At 36.9% G+C, this 25,000-nt stretch overlaps 1 protein-coding gene across 2 annotated transcripts in view; it reads left to right on the top strand.

The window, feature by feature from the left end:
* LOC135225839 (gamma-aminobutyric acid receptor alpha-like) overlaps nucleotides 1–25,000 on the top strand; it is a 118,210-nt gene that overhangs the window by 52,631 nt on the left and 40,579 nt on the right. The window contains exons 2-5 of one of the 2 annotated variants that reach the window (XM_064265374.1): nucleotides 2,966–3,054; nucleotides 3,486–3,563; nucleotides 5,533–5,633; nucleotides 23,926–23,993. In XM_064265374.1, the coding sequence (XP_064121444.1) occupies nucleotides 2,984–3,054; nucleotides 3,486–3,563; nucleotides 5,533–5,633; nucleotides 23,926–23,993 (318 nt within the window). In that variant the 5' untranslated portion in view covers nucleotides 2,966–2,983. The remainder of the gene's footprint in view (nucleotides 1–2,965; nucleotides 3,055–3,485; nucleotides 3,564–5,532; nucleotides 5,634–23,925; nucleotides 23,994–25,000) is intronic. The other variant, XM_064265375.1, reaches the window with a different exon arrangement.

The following is a 25,000-nucleotide window of genomic DNA, read 5'->3' as shown; positions in this document are numbered from 1 at the left end:
ACCGGTATCGTCCAATGTCCTTATCGTTTTACTTACAAGGGCTGGTTTGAATTTGACTGCTCTCGTCAAATACAACGATCTGAGCTGCTGTATCCTATCATGGGAGTCAAGGAGATTCCCTTGGGCGCGAGTCAGGAGGATTAGAACGGATTCAACTTGAGTTTCTGTGGCGGCCGCCATTTTGTAATTGATGGAGGTTGATGAACAATCAAAACATAAGCAATTGTAGGGGTTGCAATGGAAATGACGCCGCAATTAACGTTACGTTAGCAATTGAATTCTCCTGGCCACTCTTTAGCGCCCGTTTTCCGCGGATTAACCTCAATCTCCACCCTTTCGTTCCTGAAGGTGTGTGGATAACCTTGAGTGTTCTAACAAAACGACTCGAAAAAACCATAATTCAGCTGCCGTTGCTTAGGGACTGGATGCTTAGGCCTATCTGGTTGGAAGGACCAGCAAAGTGTCGTGAATTATTCAGCGACTGATATTACTGGATTTGCCAGATATTGTTGTCGTATAGACCTACCTGAAGGGACAGCTCCCAGCCCTTGCACAAGGGCAGTCGAAAAAAGGATGAGCAAAGCTTTACGAATATAGACCCTACTCTCATGTGCACCAGCACTAACAACCCCACTTACTCTCAACAATAATTTTCCGCCAATTTGGTCGGCCACAGCAAACACGTGACACCACGGTCACGGACAAAACGGATTTCGTTTCCAAAATTATGGGCAAAAATACAACAACACACATTTAAATTGGCCGAGATCACTTCAATTTCACACTAAACCTAAACCCTACCCATCAGTAATGCTAATTATTAGGGGACTCACGGTTACCACACGGTGGCGAAAGAAATCTTGGCGCAAAACTCGGAGCGAATTCACACGCGTCCTACCTGCTTGAACTTTATAAAGGGAAGGAAAACCCCGTCGCTTGAGGTGCACTGCACTCGTCCCTGATCAGTTAGTCATTTTTACCGTTTCCAAGTTTCTTACATGGACTACGATACTTCAATTTCATTAATAATTTCATCTTGACAATTCATATTGAAGTGACTACAGTGACCTCATGTGGATAACATATCAAATGACACAGAAACACTTCACCACAAGAGAGAACCATTGCTTTTTTGCTGCCAACCGATTTCTTGCGCAATTCTGCTGAGGACCACAGCAAATTCAAGTCGAGGAAAATGGTGCACACATTTTCCATGATAGGTGGGGCATCCACAAATGGAAAGAAAGAGAGAGAGAGAGATCGCCTGGCGAGAGAGAGAGAGAAAGAAAAGTCGCGACCCGCTGGTTGCTTAGAGAGAGAGAGAGAGAGGTATCGCTTAGAGAGAGAGAGAGAGAGATTTGTGTGTTGGCTTGCCTGACGCTCGGAGTTACAAGTTTACCAACTGAATAACGAGGTTCATATCCTCGTACATATGTATAAATATTCAACACATCAAGGCTTGTTACCATCTTTTTCTGCTTCTTGTGTTATCTGTAAAATTTCATGGTGTTAACGCCTCTCGCACTGTTAGGTGCCTTCTAGATACTCGGAGTCAGAGAAGTTATCTGTCCATGTCTGTGGCTGAGGAAAAATAAGTTAACTATATCTTAGTTTTACCAGACCACTGAGCTGATTAACAGCTCTCCTAGGGCTGGCCCGAAGGATTAGATATTTTTACCTGGCTAGGAACCAGTTGGTTACCTAGCAACGGGACCTACAGCTTATTGTGGGATCCAAACCTCATTGTATCGAGAAATGAATTTCTATCACCAGAAATAAATTCCTCTGGTTCCGCGTTGGCCGAGCCGAGATCGAATTTCGGACAACCAGATTGGTAGCCGAGCGAGAAATGCACTCGGCCAACGTGGAAGCTTAGGAGGCCTATGAGCATGCCCTCTACACTCCAGGATGTCACTACCTTTTCGGGTGATACCGAGCTTCAGTTTGGAGAATGTCTAATGTATGCGTCTATCACTGGTGGAAAAAAAGTATCCTTTTTGCTATGTTGGCCGACCCTGCTTACAAGTTGAGATGTTGACACAACTAATAACATATCAGCTTACTTACTACTAAGCAAGATGGTTTTTGCTCCCTATTGTGTAACATATAGTATTATTGGTGTTGCAATTTCAATACCGAGGTACCATTTCATTTATGTGCTGGAAAAATATGTTGACAGAGAACGTATCTACAACAGAAGAATATGGATTGGGCAAATAAATTTCTTTATGCTGTGCTTACCTGTGAAATGTTATTCCATATTCTCTTGAAAATTCCTGTGCCCATTTACAAGCTGCGGATTGCATAGTACCATTAACGAAATAAAGAACGAAATATAACTGCAGTCGCACTAAGCCCTGTTCAATTTGCGCAATTACCGGGCTTTTCAAGATGGCTGCAAGGCTCTGCAGAGCCCCCTTGATGGATGACCACCAGGCTGCCTAGTATACAGATAACACCTCCAATTATTATGAACCTTCTGTGGATTTAGCACAACCGATTTGAAATAAAGAAGTCATCTCTCGAAAGGGTAAACTTTAGTCTTTAGGGTTTGATGAGATAGTTGCAGCGTCACGTATCATTGTCCTTTTTGGTCATTTCATAATGAAATAAGTAACTGACGTTTCAGTAATTCTTAAAATTGTATTAATTTTCAGTAAGTCATATGTTCTTTAAATTGAATTTTTTTGGCTTTTTTTCATACCACTTGCGTCGATGTCGCTGTTTGGTTTGACAGAACGCTTAAGTTGACAGAAGCCACATGAGAAATGTTCGCACACACTTATTGAGTTGCTAGGACTCACCTTCAAACAAGTCGGTCAGTTTCTCAGCGCTCTATTTTCAGGTTTTAGACATATCAGCCATCATCTCCGATTGATAAGAAAAATTCATTGATTATATTTACGAACAATGTCGTAGAATTATGTAATTAGACTGAACTTTTGCTCTCTCTTTTTCCTACCAGAACCGAGATCTGACAGCGATGGTCAGGTGGTGGTGGTGCTGTCTATCTACAGTTACGTTGTCGGTCCTTCTCCTGTCGGGAATTATCAGGTAAGCGGTGGTGATTCTGGCATTGAAGGAACAATTTTTCCTTTTTTTGCTTGTATCGCTTTTCTTGACAAAGCAGTAAGGAAATGTTGTGCTGAGCAGTTTGTCTGTTGTTTGATTTAAAGAGGCAGGTCTAGAAAATGGCTCTAAACATCTGATAACCACACAAAGCCATTCGATAATGAAAACTTGATGTAATTGCTATGGTTACTTGAGAAACAGCTGTTAGGGTATGGCGTCTCTCTCTCTCTCTCTCTCTCTTGATTTAGATGTGGTGATTTTTTGAATGCATAAAGAAAGAGTAGGCTGTTGAGTGCATTGTCCCTCCTCCTCAGGGCCACCACCCTTCACTCCCCCTCCTTTTCTCTCCTGGGCTCCCAATCACTGAGCTGCTGTGGCCTCGTGCTCATTCTAATGACTTTCTCCACCTTCAGGGTAAAGGCAGAACGAAGAAGCAGACGCCCCAAGGAGTTTCCGGATGCAAACAAAAACCTTCCGAATTTTACCTTGCGGTAAGTTTATATTGTTTTAGGATCGCATTTGAATTGCTTTGTTGGGACATTGTGTTGGATAAAAACAGAACATCGTGGATATGCAACAACTGCAAATGCTTGTACTAAAAGCAAACCTGAAGCTGAAAGCCTTGGCCTAAATTTAAGGAGAATTTTTACCTGCCACTAATAAAGATTAAGTATAAATCTGGCAACAATGCACAGTGGCGCTGCGTAATATTTCCCCTTCAAATGTTTGATGTTGAATGGTAAGGGCAGGTAGGCATAACGCTGTTATTAATATATTTTGTTTTATTTCATTTTTTAAAAAGAATAAAGTAAGTGGTAGGTGCGGGCAATCTAATGCCATTTTCTAACCTAGGCGCGAAAAAAAGTACGACACCGGGGCACATTCGACTGAAATAGACACATCTTCACGATGGAAGGTCCAGTTCATTGCATGTTGCTACGACATGAACTGTGAAGAGGGAAAATGACCTGATAAAAATGAAAGCGCTATTGAACGAAATGGAAGTTCACCGCAGATTTGGATAATTGACTGGCAGATACTTTCAATCAAATTTTGAATTTCATTTATGGAAGGATAACCTCCACTGAAAATGACTTAGCTGTCTCTGTGCTTGGCTTTTCAACTTGCATATTACTATTTACGCTACATTCGCCCGTCTCATATTGCTCAATTAATTCTGGAATGAAAAATTGTTTATTTTAAAGGGATAAGTTAGGATCAGTAAATAAAGACAACAGGAGTTAGCTACGCTATGCGTGAAAGATACTGTTTCCCTTATCAATAACACAGAAAGTAAGAATAATGGTATCGGCATTTTAATATTACATTTAACTGTTCTATTCAGCCGAGATGAAAATCTTATTGGCTGGCGATCTATGAGGTAAAATTAAAACTGTGTGCATGTGTGTGTGTCTCCTTATTTTGTAGGTAAAATTTGATTTTACTTTTGATTAAGCGACGCATGTGAATTACGACCTCTGGCGGATGGTGAGCATAGCCATCCGAGTTTCTGCTAATCACTGGAAGCTTTGATGAAATGCCAACCAGTAGACGATTGTCATACTGATCCACGACCAATTCACGACTGGGAAATAGCGTTCGAATATCACTACAGTTATGAACGTGTACAAAAAAGGTATCAAACTGGTGTCTCAGCCAGACCAACCAAAAATAGTTTCAACCGTACGGCGATGACGTTAGCGTGAGTCCCACTTTATTACTTAACAAAGTACTGGTATATGGCATCGAGCACAGTCAACAAGCGCAATGTAACCAAATAAAGATTAATATAAGTACTACAAGGACTTGGTGTGTGGCAGCTTGCATTGATTAGTGAAAAAAAGTACTACCTACTAATGTTGCCTCTGCTAATCAAGAGTAACTGTTCTCATAACTCGATAATGGCAAACAGAGAAAAGCATTTTTCCGAATATCTTGAAGACCTCACAAATCTCATAGCCGTTTGTTTTATGTGGGTATTTTAAGCTCGTAAGTTCCCTCAGTTTAAAACTGACTAAATTTCGGAGTAAGTTATTTAAATGCTCATTTCCCTGAATTTGTCTATCTTAAGATAAATTACTAATCTTGAATTGCATAGTTTTTTTGCTCTCGAAATTAAACTTTTATGTTTTATGACCCGATGTGTGAACAAGAAAATTGTGAGACTTTGAAATAATCTTGTCTATCTTTGTGAATGAGAGAGGATGGGGGACATGAGGGGCTGACTTTAACTAAGGTTTCTGCGGGTCATTTTCTGGTCATATTTCAAAAGAGAGAGAGGGAGAGAGAGAGAGAGAGAGAGAGAGAGAGAGAGAGAGAGAGAGAGAGAGACTCACATGCTTTCCCCCTTCCAAATGAGTAATAACTTTCCAACGACAATACCTTTCTTCTTAAAACAAGGGAGGGCGACATCGGCTGCTCTATTCAGTTTTTGAAAATTTTCTGTCTCCTTTTGAAAAGATCCAGTGGGGCGAGACCCTTATCGACGACCAAGAATATCTCACGGCTCTTGGACAACCTCCTGAAGGGATACGACCAAAAGATGAGGCCATCCTTCGGAGGTAAGACATCCTGCGATTGTCCATGTTGATACTTCAGGTAAGGCAGACGCCATCTTTATTTCATTTTTCGGTTTATTTTGTTTGCAGGATAAAGGAGTATGACTAAGTCTGCAGATGAGCTTTTGGTGTTACTTTGGCCAATCTATGCGTCACCAACTCTGAGATGCTAGTACTAAACATGGCGGAATCTGCTTGAGACGCCGTTTTTTAGTACTAGCCCCTCTGGGATCAAAGTATTATATTTATATACACCCATTTCTGTAATGTGTGGTCGAGAAATTATATTAATAAACGGTATCTTCTTTTACGTACCATCCGGGATTTAGTTCTAGCACCTCGGAGTGGGTGACGCGTAGATAACAAGCTAAAGTAGCACCGAATTTTTAAAACTTTCCCCGCGTACGTATCTTGTTTTGAATGAAAGTAATATGAATAAATGATATGGAGGCGTTTTCCAGTTTCAACTCAAGCTTTACGATGAAGTTTAACTGGCGAGTTTCCAAGCCTTTTATTTCCTAATTTATGATCGGAGAAGCATTGAAGTACGATTAGGGAACTTTTGGGAAATCTGCATTTAGAATTAGGTTGTATTAGAGTCTTATAGTAGACTGACATGCATATTATTTTATTTTTAATTAAATTCTTAATATCACGAATCAGGAATCTTTTTGGACGAAACGGGTAATCATTCTAAGGGAGTCAAAGGTAGCAAGCGAAGAACTAGGAACTTCAGGCGTAGGCTATGCTGTGCTGGAACCCGGCGCTGCCCATCATGTCTTCCCTATACCTCCGATCCACTATCTACCTACCCTGCCCCCACCCGCCTTTCTGTCTCCAAAAGGATATATATATATATATATATATATATATATATATATATAGATATATATATATATATATATATATATATATATATATATATATATTTAATGATTTATATACACACTTATATATGTACATACACACACACACACACACACACACACACACACACATATATATATATATATATATATATATATATATATATATATATATAATATATATATATATATATATATATATATATATATATATATATAATATATATATATATATATATATATATATATATGTATATTATATATATATATATATATTATATAGTATATATATATATATATATATATATATATATATAATATATATATATATATAAGCATTATTACTTCATGCTAATAGTGCACCACAAGGATGGAGCAAAATAGCCATGGCTTTTGCCTGAGGATAAATAAGGAAGTTGATTGTTGACATAGTCCGTTGGTCATTATTGATCCTATGAATTATGGATTGTGTACTAATAAGATCTATCCGTCAGTATCCTTGCATGCATTATACAACATTGGCAAAAATAATTGTCCTGTCATTTTCAGCTTTTTCTTTTCGGGTGGGTGAGTGGGTAATGTGCGAACCTTAAGTATTATGCTCCTTCCCTTTCCACAGAAATGCAAGAGAACCATACCTAATCAAATGTGAACAAGTACATACCTTTATATATATATATATATATATATATATATATATATATATTATATATATATATATTCTTATTTATTTACTGTTGACGTTTTAAAAATCTGCCCCATTATCAAAGCTGGAATAGCATGTTAAAATGTAGATATAAAAACAAACTCATACTTAAAATTACAACTCAAATATAAAACAAAGTTATGGGAGAAAAAGAAAAATGGAGAAAAACGTTACCAATTGAAAGAAGTAGAAAAGCAGAGTGACATAAACAAAGAATTCCAGGGAGGGGTAACTCACGTCAGGTAAATGTTGTTCAGGTAGTTTGATTATTCGATCCTGGTACTAGTAGTTCAATACAAACATAAATTTGTAGAAACTAAAATAATTACACCCACCACTTACAATAATGCAATAATATTCCCGTTCATGAAGGAAAACGAGTAAATATTGTCGTTGTGATACATAGTACTACAATCAGAAATTCACATTCTATCTACCAGATCTCTATGAACGAATCCATCTGAGAAATTCCAATTACTTCGGACATATATAGTGTTTTTAAGTATCTGAACGGTTTTGTTTTGCAATTTTAACTTATATGATATAATTTGCAATGTATTTTCATATTCCAGAGTAAATTTAGCGAGATTATGTCTTTTCAAAACAAATGGGAAATTCGATGAACGAAAGCTAATGAAAACTGTATCCTGACTTTCCTTACCGAGTGTACTACCTACGTATTTACTTTGACTACCTCGGGGACAAGAAAATAAATAGACGCTTGAAGTCAAGTCATAAGAGGGTAAATTTTGTCTTTCACTGGAATAACGATTTAATGATAAGAGGATTAACTGGAATCAATATACAGTTAATGGCAGGCGCATACTGTTGAATTAGGTTAATCAAAATGCTGTCAAAAGACTTATCATGAATCATAGGGAGACTGGCAAAAAACGTCATCTTCGGAACTGTAGTTATCTCTAATTCGGTTAATTATTTATTATTCAGAAATTTATTCGGATATGCATAAAAAAGTCTGGAAGGGTAACATTTGTCTAAAGAACATTTGTATAAAAAGTTATTTCATAAATAATTTGTATAGTCATTGCTGTTTTATCTTTAAACTCATTGGTTAGCGTCTTCCACAAAGATTTTACTGTAACTTGCAGCTAGTCTGGATGCAATAATGAAATAACATTTTTATACAAAAACTTTTAAGAAAATGCTACCTTTCCAGACCTCTTTATGAATATCTAAAAAAATTTCTGAATAATAAATATATACCATAATGAGAGATAACTACAGTTCCGAAGATGACGTTTCTCGCCAGTCTCCCTATGATTCATGATAAGTCTTTTGACAGCATTTTGATTAACATAATTCAACAGTATGCGCCTGCCATTAACTGTATATTGATTCCAGTTAATCGTCTTATCATTAAATCGTTATTCCAGTTCAAAGACAACATTAATCCTCTTGTGACTTGACTTCAAACATCGTCATTTATTTTCTTATCCCCGAGGTATATAGTCAAGGGAAATAGTACGTGGGTGGTACCTCACGCCGCATGCTGGAAGTTCGAATTGATTGTCATAAGGGAGTCAAATTATATATAAAATCCGGAATTCTCAAATATTCGAGACCAGGCCAAAAGGCGTAAGACAGAAATTGACAATGAAGATTTTAAAATGTTTTCCAAAGCTCCCAATTCTTCGATTCCTATCTTTGAATCACTTTTTATTAAACTACCAGTACCAAGATTGAATAATCAAACTACCTCAACAACCTTTACCTGATGTGAGTTACCTCGGGCTGGAATTCTTTGTTTGTGTCACTCTGCTTTTCTACTTCGTCCAACTAGTAACGTTTTTCGCCATGTGTCTTCTCTTATAACTTTGTTTCATATTTTGGTTGTAATTGTAAGTATGTCTGTTTTTTTTATAATTACATTTTAATATATTATTCCAGCTTTGATAATGAGGCATGTCTTGAAACATCAGCAATAAAGAAATGTCGTCACTGTGATCGTCTTCCTCTAACGTTGGTCCTGTTTCCTTCGGTTGACACCAGCCGCATATACCCCACAGCTCTAATATATATAATATATATATATATATTATATATATATATATATATATATATATATATATATATATATATAGACAATCTGTCGCTAAAGCATGCGATATTTCATGTTGTCGTACACCTCCTCAGGAGGTGTGAAAAATACACGAAAGCGCTTGGTCAACTGTGTTGTGACAACATATATATATATATATATATATATATATATATATATTTATATATATATATATATATATTACATCCATACATACATACATACATATAAATATCTATATTGTGTATACATATAATGTAAATGTGGTGTGTGTATCCATGTAAACGTATAAAATTCCAAGGGTATTTGCAAGTGTCTAGAAATCTACCCCTTTTAGTTTGTATATGTCACGCAAAACTGGTATGAAAACAAAAGATCAGAGTTTACGCGGAGATATTTCAGAAGTTAGATGAACACTCGAGAACGGAAGGAATCTGAAGATTTTCAATGTTTGCGTAACACCTATTAGTCAAATTTATGCCCACCTCTCTCTCTCTCTCTCTCCTCTCTCTCTCTCTCTCTCTCTCTCTCTCTCAAAAATGATGACCGAACCCACGCAGGAAAGGGCCTGGACGAGAACTATTCCACAGGTGTATTTCTGTGTGAAAATCTCTAGTTCTTTCATAGAACGTAGCGACCTGTTTTTCTAAGAAAGGCAGAAGCCGTAGCGATTTTTCACCATTCTCCACTAGTGAAGAATTTTTACGATTCGCTCATGTTTGTTTGTTAGTTTTATATACATATATATATATACATATATATATGTATATAATATATATATATATATATATATACGTATAGGTATATTATAACAATATATATATAAATTTAGTATTATGTTGTATATTAATATATTTAATATATTTATATTATATATTAAATATATATAAATAATATATATATATATTAGTATATATATATATACCTATATATATATATATATATACTATATATATATATTTATATAATATATTATATTATTATAATATTATATATATATCAATATATATAATATAAATATATTTATAAATTCTATAGATATATATATATCTTATATATATATATATATATATCTATATTATATTATTTTTTTTTTTGGCTTTGTCTCCCAGTGCCAAAAACGCTTCTTGGAAAGTTACAAAAACGTTTTAATTATGCTTTGCCTTGTTGAGTCCTGGAATGTGGGTCAAGGAGGAAATATTTGGATGGATCCGGATAAGATTTCTGATACGAATCCAAGGCGTTGTTTGATCGAGCGATTAATAAACAGACAACTTTTAGCGTGGCTTGGAATCTTAAATTATATACTATGTATATAATATGTATTCATTCAGTTTTGGTGCTCTCATGTTTGGTGGATAATTTCGGTTTCTCTTGATTATGGGAATTTTTATGCATACTTTGTAACAGTTAATGTTTTTGATATGTGGTTTTCCTCTCTCTCTCTCTCTCTCTCTCTCTCTCTCTCTCTCTCTCTCTCTCTCTCTCATTAACGAAGGGCATCTAAATGAATGACCTAGCCACCACGAGAGAGCCGTAGGTTTAAAGTTGCGTTAGACATTATTCGAAGACCAACCATCGATTTTTATTTGTTTTTCTATTCATATATTTCTTTCCTTCATTTTCCGAAAGTGTGGTAAGCCACATTTCTTAGACAATATCTTGACTAAAAACTAAATGGATTTCAACTCTCTCTCTCTCTCTCTCTCTCTCTCTCTCATACATTTGTTTTATGCCTCAATATTTGTTTGAGAAATAGCCTAATTTATCAGTTACTAATGCCAGTTTTTAAAGATTCAGTACAAAACGTCATGGTAGGTTAGAAAATGCTGGTGTGTTTTTATTCAGTTTTACTTTCCGTCAACTTGTTTCAGATTACAAATTGCAAGAAATTATCCGTATCCTGTGTCAATCGTTCGGTGGATTACGAAAACTTTCATTTTAATTATGGTTTCCTCATCCTGTAGTCCAGGACAGAATAGTTAACTAAGTAACAGAGAATGAATTGTCACTAATTGATTAATATTACTCAGAAAGCACTGGCATTATTATGGTATCAGTCATGAAAGTTATTGTGGTGCATAACAACTTCTCATTAAACAAGGTAAAAGAGGCATGATCATTATATATATATATATATATATATATATTATATATATATATATATATATATATATATATATATATATATATATATATATATATATATATATATATATATATATATATATATATATATATATATATATATATATATATATATATATTGCATTTACTTGCTTGAAAGAAAAATATATGTAGATCTTTTCCTTACTCGTTCAGGAGATAGAAAAAAAAGTTAAATGTGGTGTATTCAAGCCTTTCTTTTTGTCTTCAAAAAAGAACTTCATGTAATGATGTGTCTCACGGAAAGATGGAAATAATGAGATTAATTAACTGATCCTGGAGGTTACGTAAATCGTTTCCATCAAAACATTAAACAGAGGAAGACCTCTTGAGGCCCCTCCCCACCCCGCCCTCGACTCTCCTCAGCCTTATGTTCTGAAAAGTCATAATTGTCTCGTTAACTTGGCGCTTGGGTCTTGTGGCTATTTCTAGGGCACTGAAGGAGAGAGAGAGAGAGAGAGAGAGAGAGAGAGAGAGAGAGAGAGAGAGAGAGAGATCGTGGGAATGATGGTGACGTTGGTAATAATGATGAACTAGATTACATAAGCGATTTTTTTGTTTTGGTTCACCGTAGACTCTCTCTCTCTCTCTCTCTCTCTCTCTCTCTCTCTCTCTCTCTCTCTCTAAGAGCGTGACTTGAAGAAATAACACGGCCTTGTATTGTGCTTATTGTGCTTCTAAAGGCTACAAAATTCCAGAGCGAAGAAATTTTAAGGAATATGAGCGCGCATTTCCGAAGCAGAAATGGGCACGGCCCACTGAAGAAGAAAAATCATGTAAATGCTGGGGACTATGCAACCTTCGGCCTCTTTTACCCGAAAACAGGCAATCTAACGATTACCTGATTTTTACAGTGCTACGATCTATGAATGGTCAGTAATCGGATTTGACATGACAATTTTTTTTTTTTTTTTTTTCCTTGGTTATCCTTTTTCCTTTTGGGAAGAACCTTCAGTTTATAGGATATGGTCTAGGAAGAGCAAAATGTAGACTTCTTTTATTAACTCAATTTTAGTTCAGCAACCAAAAGTTTGGAGTAGTGTTGGCCAGGTAATATTAGATCTTTATTTACAGTGTCCATAATAAGAAGAGAATCGATGGTTTACCTCCTGAAGAAGAGGGATGTGTTGCTAGAGTCCTCCAAGACCTCACAACAGCTACCGTTCACTCATCTGTTAAGCCAGGGACGACCAAAGCCAAGACCATGACGATGAGAACCAAGCCTGTGCCATGCATAGCCGACCTTACAAGCTGCGACAGAAAGGGGCGTCCATCAGCTATGTATAACATAACAGGTTCGGGAAAGCCATCAAGAGTTGAGCCCCGGCTGAAACAGGAGAGAAAAGGAGCTGGGTGGCCACCGCAACTCCAGCAGATGTCAACCCCACTGACTGTGCATCCGGCAAGAAGTTCCTGGTAGAGATGTTCACCTCAAACTGACCATCCCCGCATTGACGAAACACTGATTTAAGGCCCCGGACAACAGCCTCCGTCTAGTGGTCACTAACTACGGGCCCATACTGTCACCCAGCCACTAAACCCTCACCCTTTATCTGTTAAGGAAAAAATACCAATGGGGGTTCATTGTTACCGATGTCCAGACGCCCTTGCTCATCCGTTTTGGTCTGCTGGTAGATGACACTCATTCTACCCACTGGCTCTGACTTCTTTCCAGATGATTCCACTCACCGTTGGCCCAAGACAGCTGTCCATTTCTTCAGTGGGGCACACAGTCTTCCACAGTTTCTAGACGTCTTCATGCCTGAGTTCAAGCAGACATTCAGTAGCAAAGCTTTGAATGTTTTATTCTGCTACCCCTGATAAGAGAGATAACAAATGATACATACAGTCTGAGCACTTTATCATTATTATTATTTTTATTCAGAAACTGAAGCCTATTCATATGAAATGAGCCCACATGGGTCATTGACTTGAAATTCAAGCTTCCAGGGATAATGGTGCTCAGAAGGACTAGGAAGTAAGGTGATAACTTGGATTATTATAAAAGAATAAGCTATTGTTCTATATCCTTACTTGATGAGTACCTTTTAGACTGCTAATAAGGAACTAGTTTGTCATAGAATGGGATACTGTACAATGAAATAATACAATTGCATTTGCAGATACGAGATAAAAAAAAAAACGCAAGTGTTCCACATCTTTTGTTAAGAAGGTGGGGTAGACTGACTAGTTTCGGGGTCTAGGAGTTGGGGCATTGTGACTGGCTGACAGAAGCGAAGGCTAAACCAGAATTCTGCTGTAGAGTTTCTGAGTTTCTGACGTTTTGCAGTATGAGGATGTTGCAAATAATATTAGTTATACCTTTCAAGGTAGACCCTCATGCCTGTTTCATCTGCCATCCTGAGATCCAGAAGAGGAGGAGTGAAAAACTTCCATTTAAAAACTTTTTTAGAAGATATACTAAAAGTAGCTTGTAGTGAATAAGTAGATCTAGAGAAAACCTAACATTATTAAGTGCTGAAATGGAAAAAAGTAAGTTTGTTAAAGAAAAAGAAAGGGGGATTTATTAACTTTGTCTTTATCACCTTTTCTCTTTTGCTCTTTTCCCATCAGTTTACTCAGGATACCGTTTACAGATCCCCTTTTTCTTTAGCAAACTTTCTTTTCCAGTTCATCTCTTAATAATGTTAGGTTTTCTCAAGATCTACTTATTTTCTACAAGTTACTTTTAGTACCGGGTGTTCAAGAAGTCACTCATGGTTGTGCATTGTTTAATGGAAATGTAATTGAAACATAAAGTGGATGAAATTCACATGGTAAAATCTATCCTAAATGAGAATATCTGTTATCACCTTTGATTTGGAATGTTCATCCATAAGTCAGTGGTACACGTAGACGTGTGCACGACTCTTTTTCGTAGCAATCAAGTTACCGGTTCATGCATGCCTGACCAGCAACTGACAACATTTCGGTAGTCACTGATGCACCTGCATTTCTGATGCGTTCTTGTAACTTTGGGAAATCCCGAGGCCTTATTTCATAGACTTTCGACTTGATGGAACACACCATGTGATTTTTTTCTTGTGGAGTTTCATCAAGTCGGAGGTCTATGGAACAAGGCATCGGGATCTCCCAACGCCTGAAGAACGCATCAGAAACGCATCAGTGCATCAGTGTCTCCCGAAAAAGGTGGTGCACACGTCTAGGTGTACCAATTACTTATGGGTGAACATCCCAAATCAGAGGGTAGCTACCACAGATATTTTCAGGTAAAATAGATTTTACCATATGAATGTCATCCAGTTTATGTTTCAATTAAATGGTTAATAAACAATACAAAACCATGAGTGACTTTTCAAACACCCGATATATCCTCTCCTAATAAAGCTCTCATTTTGTAGTGTAGTATAAAGTGTCTAAACTACCACAGACCTTCACCTTGTCAAGATCAAACTCGGTACATCTAATCATAATGGAATTATCATCTGTCAGTATTGAATGGGTGCTACAAATATGTCGATAATACTGGGAAACATTTAAAACTACAACAAATCTATAACCTTGACCTTTTATCTTTGAAGGTGAAACTTGGTACGCTACCTCTATTGCAATCACAGTTATATGATTAAATGGGCGCATAGATATTTAGTAGAACATGAAGCATTTAATTCAATGAAACTTTCCGACCTTGTCCTCTGACTGTTTTCTGTTAAAGGTTAACCATCTTATGGTTTGTTTGTTTGTTTGTTTGTTTGTTTTTTTTTTTTTTGTTTTTTTTTTTTTTTTTAAGCAAGTTTCAATGTAGTCTTTGCAATTGCTTTCGTGGAGTGGTAACATTAGACAGACTGTTCAAACTGACAGAGAGACAGACTGGCAGAAAGACAAGAACGAAGCCAAAAACTCAAATTTAACGGAGTTAATGAGTTACTTTAATGCGATCGCTTGATCGGATTCCTAAATTCATGGCGCGAATTTTATTGTTTGATTGACTATGAAATGTCACGAGGCTCATCTGTTCATCTGTCACTCTTTCTCTTTGTTCCGAAATTCAGGAGTGGGTTTGTTTGCACTTAAATAAAACGACTAATTAAAAAAATGTATTATGCAGCACGGGTGATATTTGGATTCGGAAGAACAGCTGGTTGAACTCGTTCTTTCACGTACACGTTCCTCGGGGTCACATTTTGCTCTAGACTGCACGAATTCGTTTTCTATGTTCCATTTTCTTTGAACTTGCTTTCCACGAATTGGGTTCATGAATTAATTTTTTATGGACACTATAAAGAACGAACTCATTTTTTCTTTGCGAATAGTGAAGCATCTTTGATGAAAAATTTCCATGAAAAAATATATCTTGATGTAATGGAATAAAACTGTTTTAGAAATTACGTGAGCTCTTGACTAACCTGGAGACTTTTGCGCAAGCGCACTCACTTGCTCATGTCACAGGACATTCTCTTTCTTTTGTTGTTCCCGTTTTGCTCTCGTTCTCAATATTGTTTTATAACAGCAACCAAGGCCTCGAGGCAATTGTCTTTTACACAAATATTGCTCTCTCTATGACGTAACGAATTCCGGTACTTGAAGTACATATGAGACACCTTTTCCTTCTATCCTTGTTATATTTGCTTCGTTTGCTTTTTAGAGCCAGTTGTGTACAGATAACGTACATATACACTCAGGAATTACGGAAATGTAAGAGAGGGTCGAGACTGCTACTCTTCATTCCGCATAATCATATATGGGTCACCGGACTGGACGAAGGCAAGTCTAAGTCTACATCGCGTGAACTATCAGTGTTATAAAAAAAATTTTGTATGGGTACACATTGGCTTTTGTTCTTTTTTTTCTGTATGTAGAAGTGACTGAGTGCAAAATAAAGATGATTCCTGCACTTAGAGTGTGGGTGTTTGACGCCCTCTATTTCCATTCTGTGGGAAGCTTTCCAGAAAAGTTCGTGAACTTATTCTGTGTACCTCACTACTATACAACAACTACTACTAGTGATATAAATATTTCTCCAGTCCACTTTTGAAACTTGGATCGCTTTATAGCGAAATGTTTTGCTCGTCTTTTGTGTAAAGCATATTTGTCAATTATTTATTCAGAAGCCAGTCGATGGTTCTTATCGCCTCTGACTCCCTGGTCCTTGTTTGGTGGGCTACATAGCAGGTCTCAAAAGGCAGCTAGACCAAGGCTTGATTGATATCTGGCCATGGCATAACATGATATGATTAATCGCACTATTCAAAGGAAAATACTTAAATGCTCTCTCTCTCTCTCTCTCTCTCTCTCTCTCTCTCTCTCTCTCTCTCTCTCTCTCTCTCTATATATATATATATATATATATATAATATATATATATATATATATATATATATATATACGTATATCACACATATCCACAGGTGAAAAATAAGAGACAGGGTGTAGGTCCTGACCGGTTTCGGCTTTATTTTCAAGCCATTGACAAAGGACTGATACATAGTATTAAAATTCACAAGTACTGACGAACATACACACAACCGTTTGAGACTGCAAATCCACCCACAGGCAGGTGTCAAGGTAGGAGTGGCTTTCAAAAATCATTCGGCTAAAATTTACAATAAATTCCCAAGGGATACTACCGCTTAGGGTACGGACTGTAGGAGACAACAAGTCCACACCTGACAGGTGTCAGGGAGGCGGGGTTGAACATCTCATTACCACTACTGCCCCCTTTACTGTGTTTACAAATATAATAATCCTATTTCCATATATCTCTACAGCCTACCTTAAAATTTAAACAGTTTGCAAATTTCTTTTGATATTAAAGGATCAAGTTTATACATTCCTTGACTGATGTTCATATTATTGTTGTAACTTTCTTTTATAAAACTAGACTCAATGATATTCCTTTCCCATGCATTATTAGAACATACCAGCTTTTTTACCCCTTGCCAGTTAATAGCATGATTGTTCTCACTAACATGTACAAATATACCACTATTCCCCTGTGCATATCTCACACATTGTTTATGTTGTTCTATTCTTTTTTCCAGTGTTTTCCCCGTTTGACCAATGTAAAAGTTGTCACAAGACTTACACGGGATTTTATATACACATCCTTTAGCACTGTCGGGGGAGTTCGTAATAAGTACCTGTTTCATTGTTTTATTGTTTTTAAAAACTACATTAACACCAAAATTCTTCAGGAGATGTGGGATCACGTGCTAAAGTAATATAATCATATATATATATATATATATATATATATATATATATATATATATATACATATTGTATTTTCTTTCGTTCAAAGTGATATTCTTTCTCAGCCTATTCATTGGATCTCATATTGGTAACTCTCTCTCTCTCTCTCAGTTTTTTTATTTTCTTTCGTTCATTAACACCAAAATTCTTCAAGAGATGTGGGATCACGTGCTAAAGTATTATAATCATATATATATATATATATATATATTATATATATATATATATAATATATATTGTATTTTTCTTTCGTTCAAAGTGATATTCTTTCTCTGCCTATTCATTGGATCTCATATTCGGTAAACTCTCTCTCTCTCTCTCTTCTCTCTCTCTCTCTCTCTCATCTCTCTCTCTCTCTTCTTAAGCGGAAATCTTGAAAGAAATCTTCTTAAAAGTTTCATCTTTATTTTACGATTATTTTCCTTAATTTAGATCTCATCTACCGAGGTATAAGGATTTTCCGTTGATTGGTCTGCAGCCAGTAGGTTTATTGTGCGAGAAGACGCCAGTTTAACTCTTTCCTCGGAGGGGCAGAAAAGTTCCAAAAGACCTGGTGGGGGGCGGGGGGGGGGGGGATGTCATTGTGTCCTGTGGGTAAATATTACATGAAACGTTGTTCCTTGTAACAGACCCTCGGGAGTCTTGGACGAGCCGGCCAAAGTTGCAATGAATCGCGAGAATCCACATGATTGAGTATGAGTTACCAATGGATTACATTTATTCATCGTTACTTTCGACAGGAAACTGTCGCCTCAAGTTGTTTTTTTTTTTTTTTTTTTTTTTAGACCATCGAAGCTTGGAAGTAGAAATAGAATTCCATCTCCTGCGTCAATCGAGAGTTTGCTGTAAGGATGAATAAACGTACAACGGATTTGAGGTTGAAAATGTTCATGTCCGCCAATAGTAAAAGTGCAACTCTGTATATATATATATATATATATATATAGATATATATATATATATAATATATATATATCATATATATATATACATATATTATATAATATATATATATATATATATATATATATATATAGATATGATATATAAAAAAAAGTGCGTGTGGTTGTATCATCATAAATAATATGTTGCATACTATATATATAAATATTAATTTATCTATTTATTGTATTTCACCGTATATATTGATCACTTAGAATGGCTGTCTCCTGTGGGTGTCAATCCTCCAGCTTTTCTTTTCGTTGGTCAGGATTCAAATTCAAATTCAAATTTAAAAAGTTTACTGATATACATCAAATGGAGAGTAGCAGCATGCTGCTACACCCACCAACAAAATTCAAAAGATTGCAAGGAAAAGAAATTGTAATGAAAAGCAAATATTTTACATGAGAAAAATTTAAAACCAATTTATATAAAAGCAAATGCCAAATATATACTATAGAAAAATTACAATATGCAAAAGTCATACAAAACAAATATAACAAAAGTGAACGTTATATTAGAAGGAAAATGTTAAGAAAAGCTACACAATCAAGTTATACAAAAATCATACTAAAGGAAAGGCAAATGGCTCAAAATTATTTTTTCCAACATATTTTCTTTACAATCTTGGAACAAACGACATTTTTCAGAAAATAACATACTTGATTTGTTACATCATCTGTTCGTTATTCAGGACTCACCACGGTCTACTGACGACCAGTTAAATCAATTACGGCTTAGTTCAAGAGAGGTATGGTCACTCATATGAGTTCATGGATGTCTCGGGGCATAAAGCTGAATTACATCCAACCCCTTTCTGGACAACGGGTCTGTATAATGACGTAAGACGGGCACACACCGAAACTTTCTACAGCAGAGTTGGGTCGTTGAACATTTGACCATTTTCGCACTCCCAGGCACCTGTCATCCAGAAAGGGGTGAAATGGAAATCTCTCTCAAACACCCGGACAGCCATGAACTTATATGAGTGACACAGAAATTTTTCCCTAAGTGGCTCTTTTATTAGCTGAAATAACATGCCAACTTCCCAAAAATAGCATAAGAAAAATGAAATAAAATACACCTACCTGTTTTCCATGGAAATCTCTCTCAAACACCCGGACACCCATGAATTTTTTCCTAAGTGGCTATTTTATTAGCTGAAATAACATGCCAACTTCCCATAAAGAGCATAAGAAAAATGAAATGAAATACAACTATGATACCTGTTTTCGAATCATACCTCCGTGTCGGCAGTAATGGTCAACTACCTTTATTGAATATTTACCTAAAGCAAATGATGTCCTTTCGTGGCTTCTGAATCATCCATCGCTGATAAGAAACGGCTCACCTTGTAGGTAATCAGAGATATGGACAGAGAAATCAATAGCGGGTAAATATTGATTCCACCTGCCCTGGATACACGAAATTTCAGCCTGGAGTTGACGAGTCCTCAGGGTATCGGTCTTAGATGGGGACGAAAATAATGGATTTTCAGGTTTGCTGAAAGAGTACGGTAAACTTCACAGTAAACGCTTTACAGTGTAACCCGGTCGGCAACGTCTATTTGAAGACCCTTTTCATTCATAACCAGTGGGCGCTAGCTTAATGAGGCTACTGGTACGGATCGAGTACAGGTGGTTGAGATCGCTGGCTGCAGGATAAAAGGAAGGTCCCGACTCCCATGTGTCCCTATAGTCTCTCAGATCCAAGCGGTGACCCGTCACGTTATGTAAGTGCATAGCCAGTATACTCTTTTTTTCCATCTATCCATCCGCCTGTGGTGTTTACGCATGGTAACACTGTGTCCCGGGCTTTGAATAATATCCTATTTCGAATATTAACGGTGTAATTCGCACACAGTAAATTATCAAAACACTTTTCAGTTGCAAATGTACACCAAGATATCCTTTTATTTACCTAAAACTTAAACATAGCGTAACTATTTAAAGCCCGGGACTCAGTGTTACCATGTGCGACCACCACAGGCGGGTGGACAGATGGAAAAAACCGAGTATAGTTGAAACATAACCCGAACAGCTGACGGTGATTTCCCAGGTTTATTGTTCTCTAGGTTAAGATGAGCTTATTAAAAATACCTTCGTGTGGGATGATGTTTAGAATGTTAATTTGGATATCGCCTTGCCAAATATCTTATTTTGAAAATTATTTGAAATAATCAGTTTAGGGACAATAAATAACTTATATACAGTGATATGTCTTCAATATATCAGTTTGCACTTCTGGCATTCTTTTCTTAACGGGCATTAATTTACGGAAGTATTTGTGTGGTATTCGGGTTTTCTTTACCCATTTTTATTATTCCCTTTTACGAGATAGGTTTTCTGGTCAGTGAGAACTTGCTCGTCAAAGCGGTGGCTATTTCGCTTGTTTTATGTATGTGTAAAAAAATATGAATAATTATTGTTATGTATGTGCAGGAAAGTGTGGGTAGGAAAGACCAGCTGTGAAAAGCATGTCTTTTCCAAGCGAGAGATCCTGCACCTTTAACCACGAAGGATCATTTAAAATGCGTTTTTCATCGGAGCTTCATCGGAAAGTTGATCCTTATTCATTTCCTCAGTCAGGAAGTCTAAGACCTTGGCCATTACTCCCCTTCATTCACGGAAATCTTTTCACACATAGTTTACCTTTTGCACGTCTGCTAAGGGTGAGAGAGAGAGAGAGAGTGTGGGTATAGTCAAGGTCATTTAGAAATATTCTGAGATACGCTTAAGGGAAACTGAGAGGGGAATTATTGTGCTGTTGAACGAAATCCGGAGGTGACGGCAGTAGATGGATTTGAGCTGATGGCTGTAGAGGAAGACACTTGTGCAGAATGGTTTAATGGTAAATTTATGGATACTGATTGAGGAAAAGTGTGGGTGATGTTAGATGTGGGCGGGACACAGATTTCATATATTATGAATAGTCAGAGGGTGTGTCGGAAGAATGGAAACAGATGTTGCATGGCTTGGAGAGAAGGGGGAGGTTTGGATGGAGGAAATGGGATGGTAGTGTTGATAGATTAGAAGGCGATTGTGTGGATGCAGCAGTAGTGATTGTGGGGGTGAAATCAAAGGTGGGGTCAAGGTGCAGTTTAGTTTAGAGAAAGATTGTCTGGGTGGGGTAACAGCTAGATTACGTAGTTGTTGAAGATGATTGTGTGAGAGGGATAAAGAGATATTGTATGGATAAGAATAAATGTTGATATTGGGGGCCGGGCTTGTGGAAGATCACTTTGTAAGAATGAGACTGAGGATATAGAGAGACAGGGAGAGTGCGTATGCGTGTGTGGATGGGAATGGAAAAAGAATTTGCGGCTGGGATAGAAAATGGCTGTGTAGCTGAAATAAAAATGAATATGTAGGTGGGAACAGAAAATGACTGTGAAAGTGAGAATAGGAAATGGCTGTTTTGGGAGTGGGGGGTAGGGGGGTGGATAGAAAACGACTGCATAGGCAGGGAGAGATAGGAAATGAATGTGTGGATGGGAACAGAAAATGGCTGTATGGGTGAGGGTATAGGTGCCTGTTTAGGCAGTGATAGAAAATGAGTGTAAATGCCAATAGGAAATGACTGTGTAGATGGGAATGGAAAATGACTGAGAATGAGGGAATTGGAAATAACTGTTTTTGGGGGAATAGAAAATATCTACAGGTAGGGATAGAAAATGATTTTGTAGACTGGGATAGAAAATAAATGTGGATGGGAATAGTAAATGACTGTGTAAGGGAATGGAAATTAATATGTGGGTAGTGATGGAAATACCTGGCTGAAAGGGAATAGAAAATGGCTGAGAGATAGAAAATGGTTGATGGGGATAGAAAATCAAAGCCGTATATATCTATATACGGCTCTGTAGAAAATGGTTGAGAGATAGAAAATGGTTGATGGGGATAGAAAATGGTTGAGAGATAGAAAATGGTTGAGAGATAGAAAATGGTTGATGGGGATAGAAAATGGTTGATGGCGGCTAAAAAAGTCTGTTTGGGTGAGGACTCAAAATGACTTGTAGGTGGGGAGAGAAAATGGCTGTGCACATAAAAATAGAAAAAGATATGTGTGGATAGAAAACGACTATGTAGATGGAAATAGAAGATATCTCTGTGGGTGTAATATATCGCAAATGATTGCGCAGATGGAGATAGAAAGTGACCCTTGTGGTTAAGGATAAGAAATAACTGGAGATGGAAATAGAAAGTGACCTGTGTTGGTATGGATAGAAAATGGTTGTAGTTGGAAATGGAAATTGACCTTTGTTGGCTATGGAGAGAAAATTGCTGTTTAGACGGAAATAGAAAGTGACCCGGGTGGTATGGATAGAAAACGACTCTGCAGATGGAAATAGAAAATATCTCTGTGGGTGTAGATAGATGATAATTGCATAGATGGAAACAGAAAGTGACCTGTGTTGATATGGATAGAAAATAGGTTTGGATGGAAACAGAAAATGACCCGTACAGTTATGGATAGAAAATTACTGTAGATGTATGTAGAAAATGTCTTTGTCCCGTAGGGGGGTAGTGCCGTCAGTGCACCTCACGGGGTGCACTGTAGGCATTACTGAAGGTTCTTTGCAGCGTCCCTGCAACCCCTTTCATTCCTTTTACTATATCCCCATTCACATTATCTTTCTTCCCTTGCTATCCACGCTCTCCAAGCAACTATTTCTTAGTGCAACTGCTTTGAGGTTTTCCTCCTGTTACACCTTTCAGACCTACCTACTCTCATTTTCCTTTTCAGCGCTGAATGACCTTTATGGGTCCCAGTGCTTGGCCTTTGGCCTAAACTCTATATTCCATTCCATTCGAAAAAGTTTTTGTAGGTAAGAATAGAAAATGACTTTGTAGATGGATATAGAGAACGATCTGTGAAGGGAATAAGTAATGAATGTAAGGTTTGCAAGTGGCGACTGAAAATAAATGTGTGGATGGCAGTAGAAAACGAATGAGTGGCTGGGAACAGAAGCGTGGCTATTTGATTGGGGCTAGACAATAGCTCTGGGTATTTGGGATGGGGCGGAGGAGGGATATTGTTAAGATAAAAGTTGACTGTTTGGGTGGGAATAGAAACTGACTGGTTGGCTGAGGATGGAAAATGACTGTGAGGGTGGTGTTAGGAAAATTCGTTAGAATATGACTGTTAGTGGAGAGAGATGATAACTTTAGGTGGAGAAAAGCTGAAATTTGTGCATGAGATGGATAACTCTTTCATTTTTATCTCAATGTATTAATAAAAAATGTCTCTAGGACAGTCTATTTGTTGCAGTCCTCGATTTCTTTATTTTATTATTTCTTTAAGTTGTGGCATTTTCGTTAAAATGTGTTATTGTCATTTTAGGAGAGCCAACGACGGTGGAAATCGACATCGAAGTGCGAAGCATGAGCCAGATATCGGAGATGGACATGGTAAGTAAAGCAAGTAGCCCTCTATGATAAACTAATTTGTATCAAATTGATTGTAGAACAGCATCTAAATTATTCTGTTTTCAGCTTGAGCTGAAAAATATATAGAATATTTATTGCAACTTTGACTCCAACAGTACCATAGGTTATTTGTTCTGAAACTGTCATTATACTGTATAGATTCTTAGCTTCGAATTCGGACACGATGAATCGAACCCCATTTAGAAGTCCTGTAACAAATATTAAACTGGAATCGATCCTGGTGACTGGCTGCAAATCCAACTCATTTAGCTGCATGACTCCATGTGCTAGACTTTCTCACAAAATGTTAGAGAAAGGCTCTGAGAGAGAGAGAGAGAGAGAGAGAGAGAGAGAGTAATTTGAAACCGAATGATTACACAGCCTAATATATTCTCTATGTTTTAGTTCTCATTCCAACTGTCAGTTTGTTGTTGGTTGATTTCATACCTTTGCCAATCTATATAGCATGACCAAGAGGCAACGTTATTTAGTAATCTCCAAAACCAAATTCTTAAACAGTCAAATCTTTGCTTACTGAAATCTGTTGTAAACCCTAAAGGCCACCACAAACGTTCAGGTTATACCTGCGCAGGTCCACCTGTTCTGTCGACTTTTGCAGGCGCAAACCTTCACAGTCAGAAGAAAAGTGTGTATACCTAAATCAATCATATATCGGAATGATCTATTTTTTTTCATAATTGAAGGTGATGGCAGATGATTATATATTCATAAATCTTCAATTTTTCCACAGGAAAAGTAATTGTGTATTATGAAGTCTGAGAATGGCAGCACCATTCCTGAATGTCTTGAAGTTTTTATTGAAATCTATAAGAATAAGCCTTGTCTTGAGCAAGTCAAATCCAAAGACTATAGTAGCAGATTTTTTGATAAAAACTGCATGTTTTGGATTGGTACAAAATCTGACAAGGGCAGTGTCCTTGTATGTCTATGTATGTTTATTCATGGTTATGTACCATACATGCTAGTCA

This window comes from Macrobrachium nipponense, chromosome 13, assembly GCF_015104395.2.
Source record: "Macrobrachium nipponense isolate FS-2020 chromosome 13, ASM1510439v2, whole genome shotgun sequence".
Lineage (NCBI taxonomy): Eukaryota > Metazoa > Arthropoda > Malacostraca > Decapoda > Palaemonidae > Macrobrachium > Macrobrachium nipponense.
This window is presented reverse-complemented; position numbering and strand designations above follow the sequence as displayed.